Source organism: Leuciscus leuciscus (genome assembly GCF_965113295.1).
Source record: "Leuciscus leuciscus genome assembly, chromosome: 3".
NCBI lineage: Eukaryota > Metazoa > Chordata > Actinopteri > Cypriniformes > Leuciscidae > Leuciscus > Leuciscus leuciscus.
In genome coordinates, this window is record NC_138727.1 from 49508338 (window position 1) to 49525510 (window position 17173).

The following is a 17173-nucleotide window of genomic DNA, read 5'->3' on the forward strand; positions in this document are numbered from 1 at the left end:
TTACCCTCTCGTAGTAGCAGCCTTCCTGTGGGGAAAAGAATGGACTGCTAGCAGTATCATAGTGCATTGTGACAACGAAGCTACAGTTCAGTGCATTAATAAAGGCCGTTCCCATTCACCCGCGTTGATGCCACTTTTAAGACGTCTAATCTGGATTTCAGCGTGCGATCAATTTATCTTAATCGCTAAACATATCCCCGGGTCAAAAAACCAAATTGCTGACTCTCTGTCACGCTTTATGTTTCAGAAATTCAGGACGCTGGCTCCAGAGGCGGACAAATTCCCAACTCCAGTACCTCATTATTCGGAATTAATATTTCCGTAACCCACCCGTTTAAATCCCTCCTCGACACAACGCTCGACACCATTCTCCAAGCAGTTTCTCCCAGGACTCTCCAATCCTACGTGACCGCATGGAGATGTTTTAAAGCCTTCCACCTTTCCTACAACACACCATTCCCTGATTTTTCTCTCCTTTCAATTACCTCCTTCATCTCTTACCTTAACAGCATTAAGGGCCTCCAAGTCGGGTCCATCAAAGGCTACCTGAGCGGCATCCAATTTTTTCACAAATTGATACACGGCACCCCCTCCACGGAAATAAATAATTCTCAAACCTCCCTCCTAATTAAAGGCATCCAACGATCCCAGCCCACCCGTCCGGACTCAAGACATCCCATCACGTTAGACATTCTTACTAAATGTATTCATACCCTCCGCACAGGCTATCAATCCCTTAACACCTCTCGCACACTCGACGCCATGTTTATTCTAGCCTTTTTTGGTTTTCTCAGATGCTCGGAACTGGCTATCACTTCCAGATTTGACCCAAAAGTCCACCCAAGCATCTCAGACCTATCAGTACTTGACAGTGAAACAATCTCTTTTCTGATTAAACAAAGCAAAACAGACCAAACCAAAAAAGGTCATTTTATATACATTTTCAACCTTTCATCACCAATTCAACCATACCAAACTATACTGGCATACCTCCAACTGAGAAACTCTCATGCTAAATCCCATCTCGAACCCCTATTCGTAGACGACTCCAACAAACCCGTGACGCGCTTTTGGTTCCAAAAGCACCTCAAATCTGTTCTCCAACATTCAGGCATCCCAGCAGAGAATTTCTCCAGCCATTCCTTCCGCATCGGGGCAGCAACCTCAGCAGCCCAAAAAGGCCTCTCCCAGCAGCAGATCCAAGCTCTCGGAAGATGGTCCTCAGATGCTTATCAAAGCTACATCAGGACCAACCGATTCCATATCAAAAAAGCCCACCAAACCCTTGTCGGATAAAAAAAAAAAAAAAAAAAAAAAAATTATATAGATAATCTTCTCTGTCTTCTCTTTCCCCGTCCAGCGAGTATTGATCTCCCAGCGGACGCAATGAGAGCCTTCTCGGTGGAGCATCTATGTCTTCTTTTTTCTACGTCCAGCGAGTATTGATCTCCCAGCGGACACAACAAGAGTTTCCAGGCTAAGCATCTTCGTCTCCTCCTTCTCTGTCCAGCGAGTATTGATCTCCCAGCGGATACTCAGAGAGTTCCCGAGGTCAAGCATCTTCGTGTCCTCCTTCTCCGTCCAGCGAGTATTGAGCTCCCAGCGGACACAACGAGAGGTTTCCCGGTCGAGCATCCATGTCTTCTCTTTTTCCATCCAGCGAGTATTGATCTCCCAGCGGATGTTACAAAAAAAAAAAAAAAAAAAAAACCTTCCGGTCATTCACGTTTTCTCTTTTCCTGACTGACGAGGTTTACCTGTTCCGATGCCGTGACTATTGCCGAACATCCATAATTACCCGTCCGGACGTGGCGAGAGCTCCTTGCCAAACATCCAGGCTTCTCCTTGAAATGCCAGCCCGCCAATCTCTGCGCTCTTTTCGGGGGGGTTCTTTAAGCTGGCGGCTGTCCTTTGCTCACTTAGCTTTTTGGGGAGTACTCTGGGTTCGGGCCCAATTTCCGAGCTCGGAGCCCTCCCCCCGGACAGCACGCCAAATACGCATAACTATTTATTCTCTGATCATTTGTAAGTGTGAACTCGTGAAATGATGTTTTATTAACAAAGTTCGGGAGGAACACGTTCTAATGATCAAACAATCAAGTCATTCCAACCAGCTGTCAGCAATCAGTAATCAACAGGTCCACTCAATCAGCATGATTAAAGGCCTATAAATACTCACAGTCGACTCACCCATTATCCTTGACATCTCCTCACACTTACCTGGTTATCTTCCTAACCAAGAGATACGGGGGGAGTACTCTGGGTTCGGGCCCAATTTCCGAGCTCGGAGCCCTCCCCCCGGACAGCACGCCAAATACGCATAACTATTTATTCTCTGATCATTTGTAAGTGTGAACACGTGAATTCCGCACAAATCAGAACAAACAAATGGCATAGTTTTGGAGATTATTTCGTTTTATGGGGTGCCAACTTCACGGAGGTCACGCTAACTGGTAGATTGTGTTGGTCTTTATGGAAATGATCCGGCTGAGTCTCTGTTCTTTAACTTCCGCTTCGTCAGTCGATCAAACTCAGAACTTTCCACTCCCATCGGCGCTTTTATGGGATTGCGCTCTCACGATAATTTGCCCTGTTTAGTAAATCTGGCCCTTAGTATTTAATATCTCAGTCTCTCTGTGGTTGTGTAGTTCCTGCTGAACTGAGAGATTAAAGTGTGTGTCGTTGTTCTACAGGTTGTATGATTGTGAGATCACAGATGAAGGTTGTGCTGCTCTGGCTTCAGCTCTGAGATCAAACTCACACCTCAGAGAACTGGATCTGTCTGATAATATAATAGGAGATAAAGGTCTGACGCTGCTCTCTGATGAACTGAAGGATCCTCACTGTAAACTGGAGAAACTGGGGTAAGATCATACATTAATCTTAACTGAGACTAGAATAATGTTATTTTAACCCTTTAATTCCTACTGTATCATATTTGATCTAAATTATCAACATGATCAAAAACCTGTTGCACACAATCTACTACTTGCCTTCTGTTGTCTGGTTGATGGTTTATAGTTTTTTTAGCAAGTAAAAGGCAAGTATAATTTTAAAACGTGTCCCTTCAGCTCGTGGGTCATGTGACTTTGCTGTGAAATCTTTACGGATTTTTAAGTAAATATAAGAATAACCTTTATAATGTTAGTAATATTTCAAGATGATCATTTTCTGGACTGAAGCAACTTAGGTTTACTTGATTATTCATACATCTTTTGTGATAAATCATGTTCAAATGTATCAAATATGATCATCAGGCTTTTGAGGAAGGTTTATTAGTTCATCTCTCAATCATCATTGTATTGCATTACATTATACGTTTTAAAATCACAGAGCTTTGATCATAAAACTAAGCATTTAAATGTCGTCTTCAGTGTTTCCCACAGATTAGGAAGCAATTTGTGGTGGCCGGGTGGCGGGGCGGGGTGTTGTTCCATGTCAGATGGGGTTGGGGGGTTAATAATACGTTTATTTGATTCACAGCTTATAGTCTCTTGACCTCGACAACCCAACTGCATTTTACCGCAAACTTGCGACTAGTTAACTTTCTAAAGAAGGGGGGTGTGGTGGTTGTGGTGGTTGTGGTTGTGGTTGTGGTGGTGGTGCAATGGATAAGACACATGCCTTTGGTGTGAGAGACCCGGGTTCGAATCCACTGTGAGACACCAATGTGTCCCTGAGCAAGACACTTAACCCCTAGTTGCTCCAGAGGCGTGCGACCTCTGACATATATAGCAATTGTAAGTCGCTTTGGATAAAAGCGTCAGCTAAATGAATAAATGTAAAGAAGGCGCAATTGCTTGTTTGCTAAGGGGTCAAAATTGGTCTTCAGTGGTGGCCGACCGACACTGTCATCCTTTCTTGCCCTCTTTTTTTATTATTTTTTTATTATAAAGCTGTGATTTTTACCACTGGTTTGTTTTGTTTACATTAGTTAATGTATTAAGCTGACTAACATGAATGAGCAATACATTTGTTACTGTATTTATTCATCTTTGTTAATCTTAGTTAATAAAAATACAGCTGTTCATTGTTTGTTCATGTTACTTCAGTGCATTTGCATTAGGCTAACTAATGTTAACAAATACAACTTTTGATTTCAATAATGTAGGCTACTAGTAAATGGTGAAATTAACATTAATAAAGATTAATAAATGCTGTAGAAGTGCAGTTTATCAATAGTTAATGTTAACTAATATAGTTAACTAGAGTTTAATAAATGGAACCATAGTAAAGTGTTACCGATTTGTTATACACCGATTCATAAGTCTCGTGAGTTCAGTGTTGGACAGATCAGTTGTTTTAACCATTCATTAAATGGTGAATCAGTTCAAGGAATCATTAGTTTGTGAATCGGACGTGTCATTAGCGGACCACAACACACGTTGTGTGATTATCCCGGCAGTTTAGGACATCGCACAATATTTGTGTCAACATAGAAAACATTTAATCACTGGATAGTTTTTTTGTTGTTGTTGTTGTTGTTTATTCAAAGTGTTTTTTATTTCAGCTGAATGTGCGGAACGCTTTCAGAGAGGATAAGGTTTTTTTTAGCACAATTCACACACAGCTGTAATTCAGGGAAAAAATCTCTGAATGCTTACTATCGTGTCAATTCTCAATTGATTTTGATTAATATGTACGAGGGAGCGAGAGAGAGCAAGACAGTTTGAAGACTGTGAGAGTGCTCTCTCTCTCTCTCTCTCTCTCTCTCTCTCTCTCTCTCTCTCTCTCTCTCTCTCTCTCTCTCTCTCTCTCTCTCTCTCTCTCTCTCTCTCTCTCTCTCTCTCTCTCTCTCTCTCTCTCTCTCTCTCTCTCTGCTTGTTCTTTCAGTGCTCTGTCACAATCATCTACATCACTCACCAATCAAATAAGCACTGTAAAACCCAACAAGTTAAGCTAACTCATTTCATTTGAGGAAACCGATTACCTCAATTCAATTAAGTTTATAAAAACAATAGTTATGAGTACTCTGAACTTGTTTTAATTGAGTCCACTAAAACAATAATATTTCTTAATACACAATTAAACTTTACACTGCATTTAAATACTTTATATAGCTGGAACTGTTGTCAATGGTAGTATTAATTCTTGGATCACTGTACAACTAAATCTAAAAAAGTGATTATTCTCCCTATTTTTATATTACTTTTATATATTTTTTCAGATCGAAATTTACACACAATACAGCAAAAGTCAACAAAAAGTAATAAAAACATTATACCCACACAGATTTAGTATTTAATATCTCAGTCTCTCTGTGGTTGTGTAGTTCCTGCTGAACTGAGAGATTAAAGTGTGTGTCGTTGTTCTACAGGTTGAGATATTGTGAGATCACAGATGAAGGTTGTGCTGCTCTGACTTCAGCTCTGAGATCAAACTCACACCTCAGAGAACTGGATCTGACTGTGAATATAATAGGAGATAAAGGTCTGACGCTGCTCTCTGATGGACTGAAGGATCCTCACTGTAAACTGGAGAAACTGAGGTAAGATCGTACATTAATCTTAACTGAGACTAGAATAATGTTATTTTAACCCTTTAATTCCTACTGTATCATATTTGATCTAAATTATCAACATGATCAAAAACCTGTTGCACACAATCTACTACTTGCCTTCTGTTGTCTGGTTGATGGTTTATAGTTTTTTAGCAAGTAAAAGGCAAGTATCATTTTAAAACGTGTCCCTTCAGCTCGTGGGTCATGTGACTTTTTGCTGTGAAATCTTTACGGATTTTTAAGTAAACATAAGAATAACCTTTATAATGTTAGTAATATTTCAAGATGATCATTTTCTGGACTGAAGCAACTTAGGTTTACTAGATTATTCATACATCTTTTGTGAAAAATCATGTTCAAATTTATCAAATATGATCATCAGGCTTTTGAGGGAAGTTTATTAGTTTATCTCTCAATCATCATTGTATTGCATTACATTATATGTTTTAAAATTACAGAGCTTTGATCATAAAACTAAGCATTTAAATATCATCTTACTAAGACATGTTATTGGCAGATATAGAGTGATGACTGATATTTATATGCATTTTATGTCAGTGGTTCTCAACTCTGGTCCTGGGGATTATATATATATATATTGCAGTGTAAATAATTGTCTGACTCAGCGTCACTTACAAAACATTTTAAATGTAAAACGTTACGGTTTCCTTCCATTTCGATCCTTCAAACACAATAGTATTTTCCTAATAGTGTGAAGAGCATGACAGTGGTTATGATTGGGCTCCTCTCTGTCTGTGCTCGACACCAACAGCTCCTGCGTGCAGCAGATCGTACAGCACTGAGTCAGCGCACTTATTCAACCCGGCCAATGGACCGTTCCATCAGCGAGCGAGTCCTTCATTGCCTGTCATTATACCGTCTGTGTCGCTGCTAATCTGCTTAGACAGAGTCAAGTGCTCATCATTGATCATTATTTGCGTGGAAATATTTTCTCAGAACATCTGCTATTTAGATCAGAATATAAAGCAGAATTATCATGTGCCGAGCAATCCTCGCTGGCTAAAACATTAAAACACAGCATTCCACAGGAAAAGTGTTCAAAAGCAGCGCATTCACTACTAATATTTCTATTTAAATTAATTAAAAATGTTGTAACTTCTGGACAATGATTTCATTAAATTTCAGTGCTTAACTCCATTAATGAGAGTGACATATTTAACCTAAATGTGTGTATCAGATGTAAAACAGTTTAAATCATTCTGTTGACTTCATTACTTCACTCACTCCAGTAAAAGAGTGTGTACGCGCGGTCTAGAGTGTCTGTACGGTGTGCACATATTTACTCTAGTTTAGTTTTTATAAATCCCGATGTGTGTGTGGAAAATTGCGTACACACATTTCAATGCTTTTTTTGTGCGTATGCAACGTTTCTGCATCAGGCCGCTGGTGTTTGAGCCATTATTTACTGCCCAAAAAAAGCAGGTCTGAAACCAGACGCTAACTGGTAGATTGTGTTGGTCTTTATGGAAATGATCCGGCTGAGTCTCTGTTCTTTAACTTCCGCTTCGTCAGTCGATCAAACTCAGAACTTTCCACTCCCATCAGCGCTTTTATGGGATCGCGCTCTCACGATAATTTGCCCTGTTTAGTAAATCTGGCCCTTAGTATTTAATATCTCAGTCTCTCTGTGGTTGTGTAGTTCCTGCTGAACTGAGATTAAAGTGTGTGTCGTTGTTCTACAGGTTGAGTATGTGTGAGATCACAGATGAAGGTTGTGCTGCTCTGGCTTCAGCTCTGAGATCAAACTCACACCTCAGAGAACTGGATCTGACATATAATATAATAGGAGATAAAGGTCTGACGCTGCTCTCTGATGAACTGAAGGATCCTCACTGTAAACTGGAGAAACTGGAGTAAGATCATACATTAATCTTAACTGAGACAAGAATAATGTTATTTTAACCCTTTAATTCCTACTGTATTATATTTGATCTAAATTATCAACATGATCAAAAACCTGTTGCACACAATCTACTACTTGCCTTCTGTTGTCTGGTTGATGGTTTATAGTTTTTTTAGCAAGTAAAAGGCAAGTATAATTTTAAAACGTGTCCCTTCAGCTCGTGGGTCATGTGACTTTTTGCTGTGAAATCTTTACGGATTTTTAAGTAAACATAAGAATAACCTTTATAATGTTAGTAATATTTCAAGATGATCATTTTCTGGACTGAAGCAACTTAGGTTTACTTGATTATTCATACATCTTTTGTGAAAAATCATGTTCAAATTTATCAAATATGATCATCAGGCTTTTGAGGGAAGTTTATTAGTTTATCTCTCAATCATCATTGTATTGCATTACATTATATGTTTTAAAATTACAGCGCTTTGATCATAAAACTAAGCATTTAAATCTCATCTTACTAAGACATGTTATTGGCAGATATAGAGTGATGACTGATATTTATATGCATTTTATGTCAGTGGTTCTCAACTCTGGTCCTGGGGATTATATATTTTTTGCAGTGTAAATAATTGTCTGACTCAGCGTCACTGACAAAACATTTTAAATGTAAAACGTTACGGTTTCCTTCCATTTCGATCCTTCAAACACAATAGTATTTTCCTAATAGTGTGAAGAGCATGACAGTGGTTATGATTGTGCTCCTCTCTGTCTGTGCTCGACACCAACAGCTCCTGCGTGCAGCAGATCGTACAGCACTGAGTCAGCGCACTTATTCAACCCGGCCAATGGACCGTTCCATCAGCGAGCGAGTCCTTCATTGCCTGTCATTATACCGTCTGTGTCGCTGCTAATCTGCTCAGACGGAGTCAAGTGCTCATCATTGATCATTATTTGTGTGAAAATATTTTCTCAGAACATCTGCTATTTAGATCAGAATATAAAGCAGAATTATCATGTGCCGAGCAATCCTCGCTGGCTAAAACATTAAAACACAGCATGACACAGGAGAAGTGTTCAAAAGCAGCGCATTCACTACTAATATTTCTATTTAAATTAATTAAAAATGTTGTAACTTCTGGACAATGATTTCATTAAATTTCAGTGCTTAACTCCATTAATGAGAGTGGCATATTTAACCTAAATGTGTGTATCAGATGTTAAACAGTTTAGATCATTCTGTTGACTTCATTACTTCACTCACTCCAGTAAAAGAGTGTGTACGCGCGGTCTAGAGTGTCTGTACGGTGCGCACATATTTACATTAGTTAATTTTTTATAAATCCCGATGTGTGTGTGGAAAATTGCGTACACACATTTCAATGCTTTTTTTGTGCGTATGCAACGTTTGTTCATCAGGCCGCTGGTGTTTGAGCCATTATTTACTGCCCAAAAAAAGCAGGTCTGAAACCAGACGCTAACTGGTAGATTGTGTTGGTCTTTATGGAAATGATCCGGCTGAGTCTCTGTTCTTTAACTTCCACTTCGTCAGTCGATCAAACTCAGAACTTTCCACTTCCATCGGCGCTTTTATGGGATTGCGCTCTCACGATAATTTGCCCTGTTTAGTAAATCTGGCCCTTAGTATTTAATATCTCAGTCTCTCTGTGGTTGTGTAGTTCCTGCTGAACTGAGATTAAAGTGTGTGTCGTTGTTCTACAGGTTGAGGTTGTGTGAGATCACAGATGAAGGTTGTGCTGCTCTGACTTCAGCTCTGAGATCAAACTCACACCTCAGAGAACTGGATCTGACTGTGAATATAATAGGAGATAAAGGTCTGACGCTGCTCTCTGATGAACTGAAGGATCCTCACTGTAAACTGGAGAAACTGGGGTAAGATCATACATTAATCTTAACTGAGACTAGAATAATGTTATTTTAACCCTTTAATTCCTACTGTATTATATTTGATCTAAATTATCAATTATATATGATCATCAGCTTTGATCATAAAACTAAGCTTTTAAATATCATCTTACTAAGACTAATATCATCTTATCATCTTACTAAGGCAGATATAGAGTGACGACTGATATTTTAGTAAAAGAGTGTGTACGCACGGTCTAGAGTGTCTGTACGGTGCGCACATATTTATGCCTAGTTTATTTTTTATAAATCCTGATATGTGCATTTCAATGCTTTTTTGTGTGTATGCAACGTTTCTGCATCAGGCCGCTGGTGTTTGCGCCATTATTAACTGTCCAAAAAAAACAGACGCTAACACCTCCATGAAGTTGGCACCCCATAAAACGAAATAATCTCCGAAACTATGCCATTCGTTTGTGCTGATTTGTGCCGTTAATACAAACACTGTATCTATTTTCCTTTCGCAGATATAACTAATTTAACTCGGGAGCTGTGACGTCACTCTCCACCCCATTTCGTTTAAATCACACAAAAACTGTGTCGTTCGTTTGTGCCGGTTTGTGCCGTAGAAAGAAACATCATAAATTATTACATTCTTTAGACATCACAAAATGCACATAGCACATATTACACACACAACCCAAAAAAATAAAAAAATAAAAATCACACAAAACAGTAAAGACAATACCACTAAATATATCGACAAGACATTAAAGCGAAAAAAAAAGACAAATCAACACAAAAACCAAAATCTTTTTTGATTAGTGACGTCACACAAGCAAGCCGCGCTCTCCATCCATCTCGTCTACAAACCCGTCTGGGTCGTTTGTGCTCGCACAGGGCCGCTGATGTCATTGTTCTTTAGATATGGGAATGTTTTATTTTAGATTTGTGCTAGATATTGACATTTGGTCTTTATATAATCACCAATGCACTATGATATGTAATGTACTGTCACTAGGACCTGTGTGACTGATGCTTTAACTTTGTATTAAAATAAAATAAAAAAAAATAACCAATTTTTTTTATTTTTTTTATTGTGTAGTGTCTTAAGTTTTCTGAATAGTGTTAACAGCTTACAGACATTTAAAATCTTTCTGCCCCCTTAAAAACATTTGTTTACCCAAAGCACTGCATAGTGGGAAAACAAAACTGGGCATCTGGCAGTGAAAAAGGTAAGCATGTGCTCTGAGATAAAATACTAAAAAATTACTAAAATCATGTGCAGGTCAATACAATTTACAGGATCATTTTAACAAATAAGAAATTGATAGACACAATATTAATCTTGGCCAATCCGGTAAATGTTTCATGTCCAAATGATCGTCCATTGGTCACATTAATAAAAGTAGACCTATGACATTCTTATGCCATGCCATAAAATACATTAAGTTATTAGTTAAGATATGTACAGCAATGTACATTTCATGGCAAAAAGCTTGAAGTTATACAGAGGAAATGACAGAAAGCAATATACAAGTGGCAAAGGTGTTAAATGTAATCCTCTGAAGTCATAATTAACTTTACAATGTGAACAACAGACTAAAATTTTACTAATTCACAGAAAAGATTGTCACCCATCCTGTACTGGCCAAGTTCAGTTATTGCTACTTTTCTTATAACTGGAGAATGTTCTGTTTTTTCGAGCTCTTTTGTAATGAATTAGTTGATTTAGTTCACAAAAGGATTCTTAGTAAATCTTAATCTGACTGATATATTTTTTAAGGGGGCAGAAAGACTTTAAATGTCTGTAAGCTGTTAAAAGTATTTAGAAAACTTAAGACACTACACAATACATTTTTTAAAAAATTGGTTATTTTATTTGATCTTAATACAAAATTAAAGCATCAGTCACTCGTAGCCTACAGCCAGAGTAGTGACAGTACATTACATATAGTGCATTGGTGATTATATAAAGACCAAATGTCAATATCTAGCACAAATCTAAAATAAAACATTCCCATATCTAAAGAACAATGACATCAGCGGCCCTGTGCGAGCACAAACGACCCAGACAGGTTTGTAGACGAGATGGATGGAGAGCGCGGCTTGCTTGCGTGACGCCACTAATCAAAAAAGATTTTGTGATGTCTAAAGAATCGAATAATTTATGATGGTTCTTTCAACGGCACAAACGATTGGCACCGGTTTGGAGGGATTTGAACAGCATGGGGTGGAGAGTGACGTCACACAACCAAAAAAATAATGTTCAATATCTCAAACACCAAACCAGCACAAACATTCGTTTTTGCGGCACAAATCAGAACAAACGAATGGCATGGTTTTGGAGATTATTTCGTTTTATGGGGTGCCAACTTCACGGAGGTGTTTGCGTCTGGTAGATTGTGTTGGTCTTTATGGAAATGATCCGGCTGAGTCTCTGTTCTTTAACTTCCGCTTCGTCAGTCGATCAAACTCAGAACTTTCCACTTCCATCAGCGCTTTTATGGGATTGCACTCTCACGATAATTTGCCCTGTTTAGTAAATCTGGCCCTTAGTATTTAATATCTCAGTCTCTCTGTGGTTGTGTAGTTCCTGCTGAACTGAGAGATTAAAGTGTGTGTCGTTGTTCTACAGGTTGTGGAAGTGTAAGATCACAGATGAAGGTTGTGCTGCTCTGGCTTCAGCTCTGAGATCAAACTCACACCTCAGAGAACTGGATCTGTCTGAGAATATAATAGGAGATAAAGGTCTGACGCTGCTCTCTGATGGACTGAAGGATCCTCACTGTAAACTGGAGAAACTGACGTAAGATCATACATTAATCTTAACTGAGACTAGAATAATGTTATTTTAACCCTTTAATTCCTACTGTATCATATTTGATCTAAATTATCAACATGATCAAAAACCTGTTGCACACAATCTACTACTTGCCTTCTGTTGTCTGGTTGATGGTTTATAGTTTATTTAGCAAGTAAAAGGCGAGTATAATTTTAAAACGTGTCCCTTCAGCTCGTGGGTCATGTGACTTTGCTGTGAAATCTTTACGGATTTTTAAGTAAATATAAGAATAACCTTTATAATGTTAGTAATATTTCAAGATGATCATTTTCTGGACTGAAGCAACTTAAGTTTACTTGATTATTCATACATCTTTTGTGAAAAATCATGTTCAAATGTATCAAATATGATCATCAGGCTTTTGAGGAAGGTTTATTAGTTCATCTCTCAATCATCATTGTATTGCATTACATTATACGTTTTAAAATTACAGAGCTTTGATCATAAAACTAAGCATTTAAATGTCGTCTTTAGTGTTTCCCACAGATTAGGAAGCAATTTGTGGTGGTTCCATGTCAGATGGGGGTTGGGGGGTTAATAATAAGTTTATTTGATTCACAGCTTATAGTCTCTTGACCTCGACAACCCAACTGCATTTTACCGCAAACTTGCGACTAGTTAACTTTCTAAAGAAGGGGGGTGTGGTGGTTGTGGTTGTGGTGGTGGTGCAATGGAAAAGACACATGCCTTTGGTGTGAGAGACCCGGGTTCGAATCCACTGTGAGACACCAATGTGTCCCTGAGCAAGACACTTAACCCCTAGTTGCTCCAGAGGTGTGCGACCTCTGACATATATAGCAATTGTAAGTCGCTTTGGATAAAAGCGTCAGCTAAATGAATAAATGTAAAGAAGGCGCAATTGCTTGTTTGCTAAGGGGTCAAAATTGTTCTTCAGTGGTGGCCGACCGACACTGTCATCCTTTCTTGCCCTCTTTTTTTATTATTTTTTTATTATAAAGCTGTGATTTTTACCACTGGTTTGTTTTGTTTACATTAGTTAATGTATTAAGCTGACTAACATGAACGAGCAATACATTTGTTACTGTATTTATTCATCTTTGTTAATCTTAGTTAATAAAAATACAGCTGTTCATTGTTTGTTCATGTTACTTCAGTGCATTTGCATTAGGCTAACTAATGTTAACAAATACAACTTTTGATTTCAATAATGTAGGCTACTAGTAAATGGTGAAATTAACATTAATAAAGATTAATAAATGCTGTAGAAGTGCAGTTTATCAATAGTTAATGTTAACTAATATAGTTAACTAGAGTTTAATAAATGGAACCATAGTAAAGTGTTACCGATTTGTTATACACCGATTCATAAGTCTCGTGAGTTCAGTGTTGGACAGATCAGTTGTTTTAACCATTCATTAAATGGTGAATCAGTTCAAGGAATCATTAGTTTGTGAATCGGACGTGTCATTAGCGGACCACAACACACGTTGTGTGATTATCACGGCAGTTTAGGACATCGCACAATATTTGTGTCAACATAGAAAACATTTAATCACTGGATAGTTTTTTTGTTGTTGTTGTTGTTGTTTATTCAAAGTGTTTTTTATTTCAGCTGAATGTGCGGAACGCTTTCAGAGAGGATAAGGTTTTTTTTAGCACAATTCACACACAGCTGTAATTCAGGGAAAAAATCTCTGAATGCTTACTATCGTGTCAATTCTCAATTGATTTTGATTAATATGCACGAGGGAGCGAGAGAGAGCAAGACAGTTTGAAGACTGTGAGTGTGCTCTCTCTCTCTCTCTCTCTCTCTCTCTCTCTCTCTCTCTCTCTCTCTCTCTCTCTCTCTCTCTCTGCTTGTTCTTTCAGTGCTCTGTCACAATCATCTACATCACTCACCAATCAAATAAGCACTGTAAAACCCAACAAGTTAAGCTAACTCATTTCATTTGAGGAAACCGATTACCTCAATTCAATTAAGTTTATAAAAACAATAGTTATGAGTACTCTGAACTTGTTTTAATTGAGTCCACTAAAACAATAATATTTCTTAATACACAATTAAACTTTACACTGCATTTAAATACTTTATATAGCTGAAACTGTTGTCAATGGTAGTATTAATTCTTGGATCACTGTACAACTAAATCTAAAAAAGTGATTATTCTCCCTATTTTTATATTACTTTTATTTTTTCAGATCGAAATTTACACACAATACAGCAAAAGTCAACATAAAGTAATAAAAACATTATACCCACACAGATTTAGTATTTAATATCTCAGTCTCTCTGTGGTTGTGTAGTTCCTGCTGAACTGAGAGATTAAAGTGTGTGTCGTTGTTCTACAGGTTGAGTCAGTGTGAGATCACAGATGAAGGTTGTGCTGCTCTGACTTCAGCTCTGAGATCAAACTCACACCTCAGAGAACTGGATCTGACTCAGAATATAATAGGAGATAAAGGTCTGACGCTGCTCTCTGATGGACTGAAGGATCCTCACTGTAAACTGGAGAAACTGAAGTAAGATCATACATTAATCTTAACTGAGACTAGAATAATGTTATTTTAACCCTTTAATTCCTACTGTATCATATTTGATCTAAATTATCAACATGATCAAAAACTTGTTGCACACAATCTACTACTTGCCTTCTGTTGTCTGGTTGATGGTTTATAGTTTTTTTAGCAAGTAAAAGGCAAGTATAATTTTAAAACGTGTCCGATCAATTTTTTTTAAGTAAATATAAGAATAACCTTTACAATGTTAGTAATATTTCAAGATGATCATTTTCTGCACTGAAGCAACTTAGGTTTACTGGATTATCCATACATCTTTTGTGAAAAATCATGTTCAAATGTATCAAATATGATCTTGATGATGAAATTTGAGGAGGGTTTATTAGTTCCTGCTGAACTGAGAGATTAAAGTGTGTGTCGTTGTTCTACAGGTTGAGTTGGTGTAAGATCACAGATGAAGGTTGTGCTGCTCTGACTTCAGCTCTGAGATCAAACTCACACCTCAGAGAACTGGATCTGTCTGGGAATAATCTACGAGATGCAAGTGTGAAGAGTCTCTCTGCTCTAAAAGATAATCCACATTATAAACTGGAGACAGTGAAGTAAGTATTGATTCATATCATATAATATAATAATGTCACTTGAACTAGTCAATCCTCTGATGTGTCAGTAATGCATGTGTTACTGTCTGTGTTTTATTTACTGACAGATATTAAATGATGGTGAATATGGAGCCACTGTAGAGACATCATCATCATCAACACTGAAGTCACGTGACCTTTACTGGATTTACTGTATATAAATGTACATTAATATTTTGTATAATATGTAATAAAGTTTTCTTATCATTTATCTATTATTAGTGATTTATTTTTTTATTTTTTAATCATCCATCTCAGTGAAGTGAGCAGCTCAACACAATCACAGTAACAGTAATGAACTTCAGAGCTGAGTTTCATCTGTGTTTCGGGGAACTGGATTATTTATAGAGTTTAATGATGATTATGATTTTAATGTCTTTGTCAAAAGTCTTCCTGAGATTTGATTGAAGCTCGTCTGAAGAGGATATTTGCCAGTGTCGCATTATTGTTGTGTGTGTGTGTGTGTGTGTGTGTGTGTGTGTGTGTGTGTGTGTGTGTGTGTGTGTGTGTGTGTGTGTGTGTGTGTGTGTGTGTGTGTGTGTGTGTGTGTGTGTGTGTGTGTGTGTGTGTGTGTGTGTGTGTGTGTGTGTGTGTGTGTGTGTGTGTGTGTGTGTGTGTGTGTGTGTGTGTGTGTGTGTGTGTGTGTGTGTGTGTGTGTGTGTGTGTGTGTGTGTGTGTGTGTGTGTGTGAAAGTCAAATTATTATGATAAAGGTGCAAATGTCTGTCATCACATGATCACTACGAGTTAGCCTATATTTATCTCTTCAGAAACAGCTAGTGCTACACCATCAATATTTAAACTAAATCAGTTATTCCTTTCAGCACAAACACATTTTAATATGTAAATTAGGCTAATTATAGCATATCTTACACTAAAGTAAGCGAAGTTTGCTCTTGGACAGAATGGCTTCTCAGAATTGTTGATGTTTGTAAATTTACAATTGAATTGTGATTAAACAAATGGCGGGAAAGAGCGTTAATCACACATATTCTCAAATATATCCTACACAATCTCAGCCAACAGTCAAACTAATAGTTCATATTGTAGCCGCAAAAAAATATATACCGAGCAATAATAAATGTCACAGAACACACAAATAGAAGAAAAAATGTAATAATAATAATAAAAACAGTTATAATGCAGACATTGACAAAAGTGTCCTCTAAACTTATATAACAGAAAATATCAGAATAGATCCGATCGATGCATTCGGGAAGTAGACCAGATATTTCAATAGAAATACAGCAAACATTATACAGAATTCAAAGGAAAGTGGGATAAATGAGAAGTGCAGGAAAAAACATGAGAGATGAGATGATAATATCAAGGATGAGATTTGGACATACAAGACTAAACGGTACACTTTATAAAATGGGTAAACATGATACGGGAAGCCGGTGTGAATTTTGTGGGCAAGAAGAAACTGGAACATGTTATGTTATACTGTCAGAAATACGAGCCTGAACGAAGGATTCTAATGCAAAAATTCAATTTATACTAGGAGATATTTTACAAAATGACTCTGGAAATGAATGTTATAGTTTTATTTTTTAATAACTAATTTGTGGGAGAGGATATAAAAATGTCGTTTTGATCCACACCACGCCAATAAAATCTCAAAGAAGAAGATCCGATCGGTCATAGGTATAAGGAGGAAAGGATTAGGCTGAAAGAATGGTTTAGAAAAGAAAAAATTTGATTTGAAATGAAGGAAATATTACAAATGAATTCAGGGCATGTAGGGTATAGAGCGATATTTGTGTTTTTGAATAAAACAGGGATTAGTAGAAGGATATGAGTTTAGTTGTCTTAGAAAGTTGTATTTAATTATAATAATAATGTATGAATATTAATAATGTTATTAGATATTTATGAAGTTATTTATTGGTTTTAATTATGTGTATGTATTTATTTATTTATTTATATAAAGGGTAGTGAGAAAAGGTTATTGTGATCCACACTCCATATCAGAAGGTG

At 37.3% G+C, this 17173-nt stretch overlaps 1 protein-coding gene and 1 long non-coding RNA gene across 2 annotated transcripts in view; one reads left to right on the forward strand and one right to left on the reverse strand.

Moving 5' to 3' along the window:
• The window catches only part of LOC309494997 (uncharacterized protein), a 730899-nt gene that overhangs the window by 276827 nt on the left and 436899 nt on the right, over positions 1–17173 (forward strand). The window contains exons 20-25 of the mRNA XM_082164514.1: positions 2694–2864; positions 5318–5488; positions 7204–7374; positions 9087–9257; positions 11869–12039; positions 14386–14556. Of these exons, the coding sequence (XP_082020640.1) occupies positions 2694–2864; positions 5318–5488; positions 7204–7374; positions 9087–9257; positions 11869–12039; positions 14386–14556 (1026 nt within the window). The remainder of the gene's footprint in view (positions 1–2693; positions 2865–5317; positions 5489–7203; positions 7375–9086; positions 9258–11868; positions 12040–14385; positions 14557–17173) is intronic.
• Positions 1–17173, reverse strand: part of LOC309495024 — a 214082-nt gene that overhangs the window by 95466 nt on the left and 101443 nt on the right. The gene's annotated exons all lie outside the window — the stretch shown is intronic.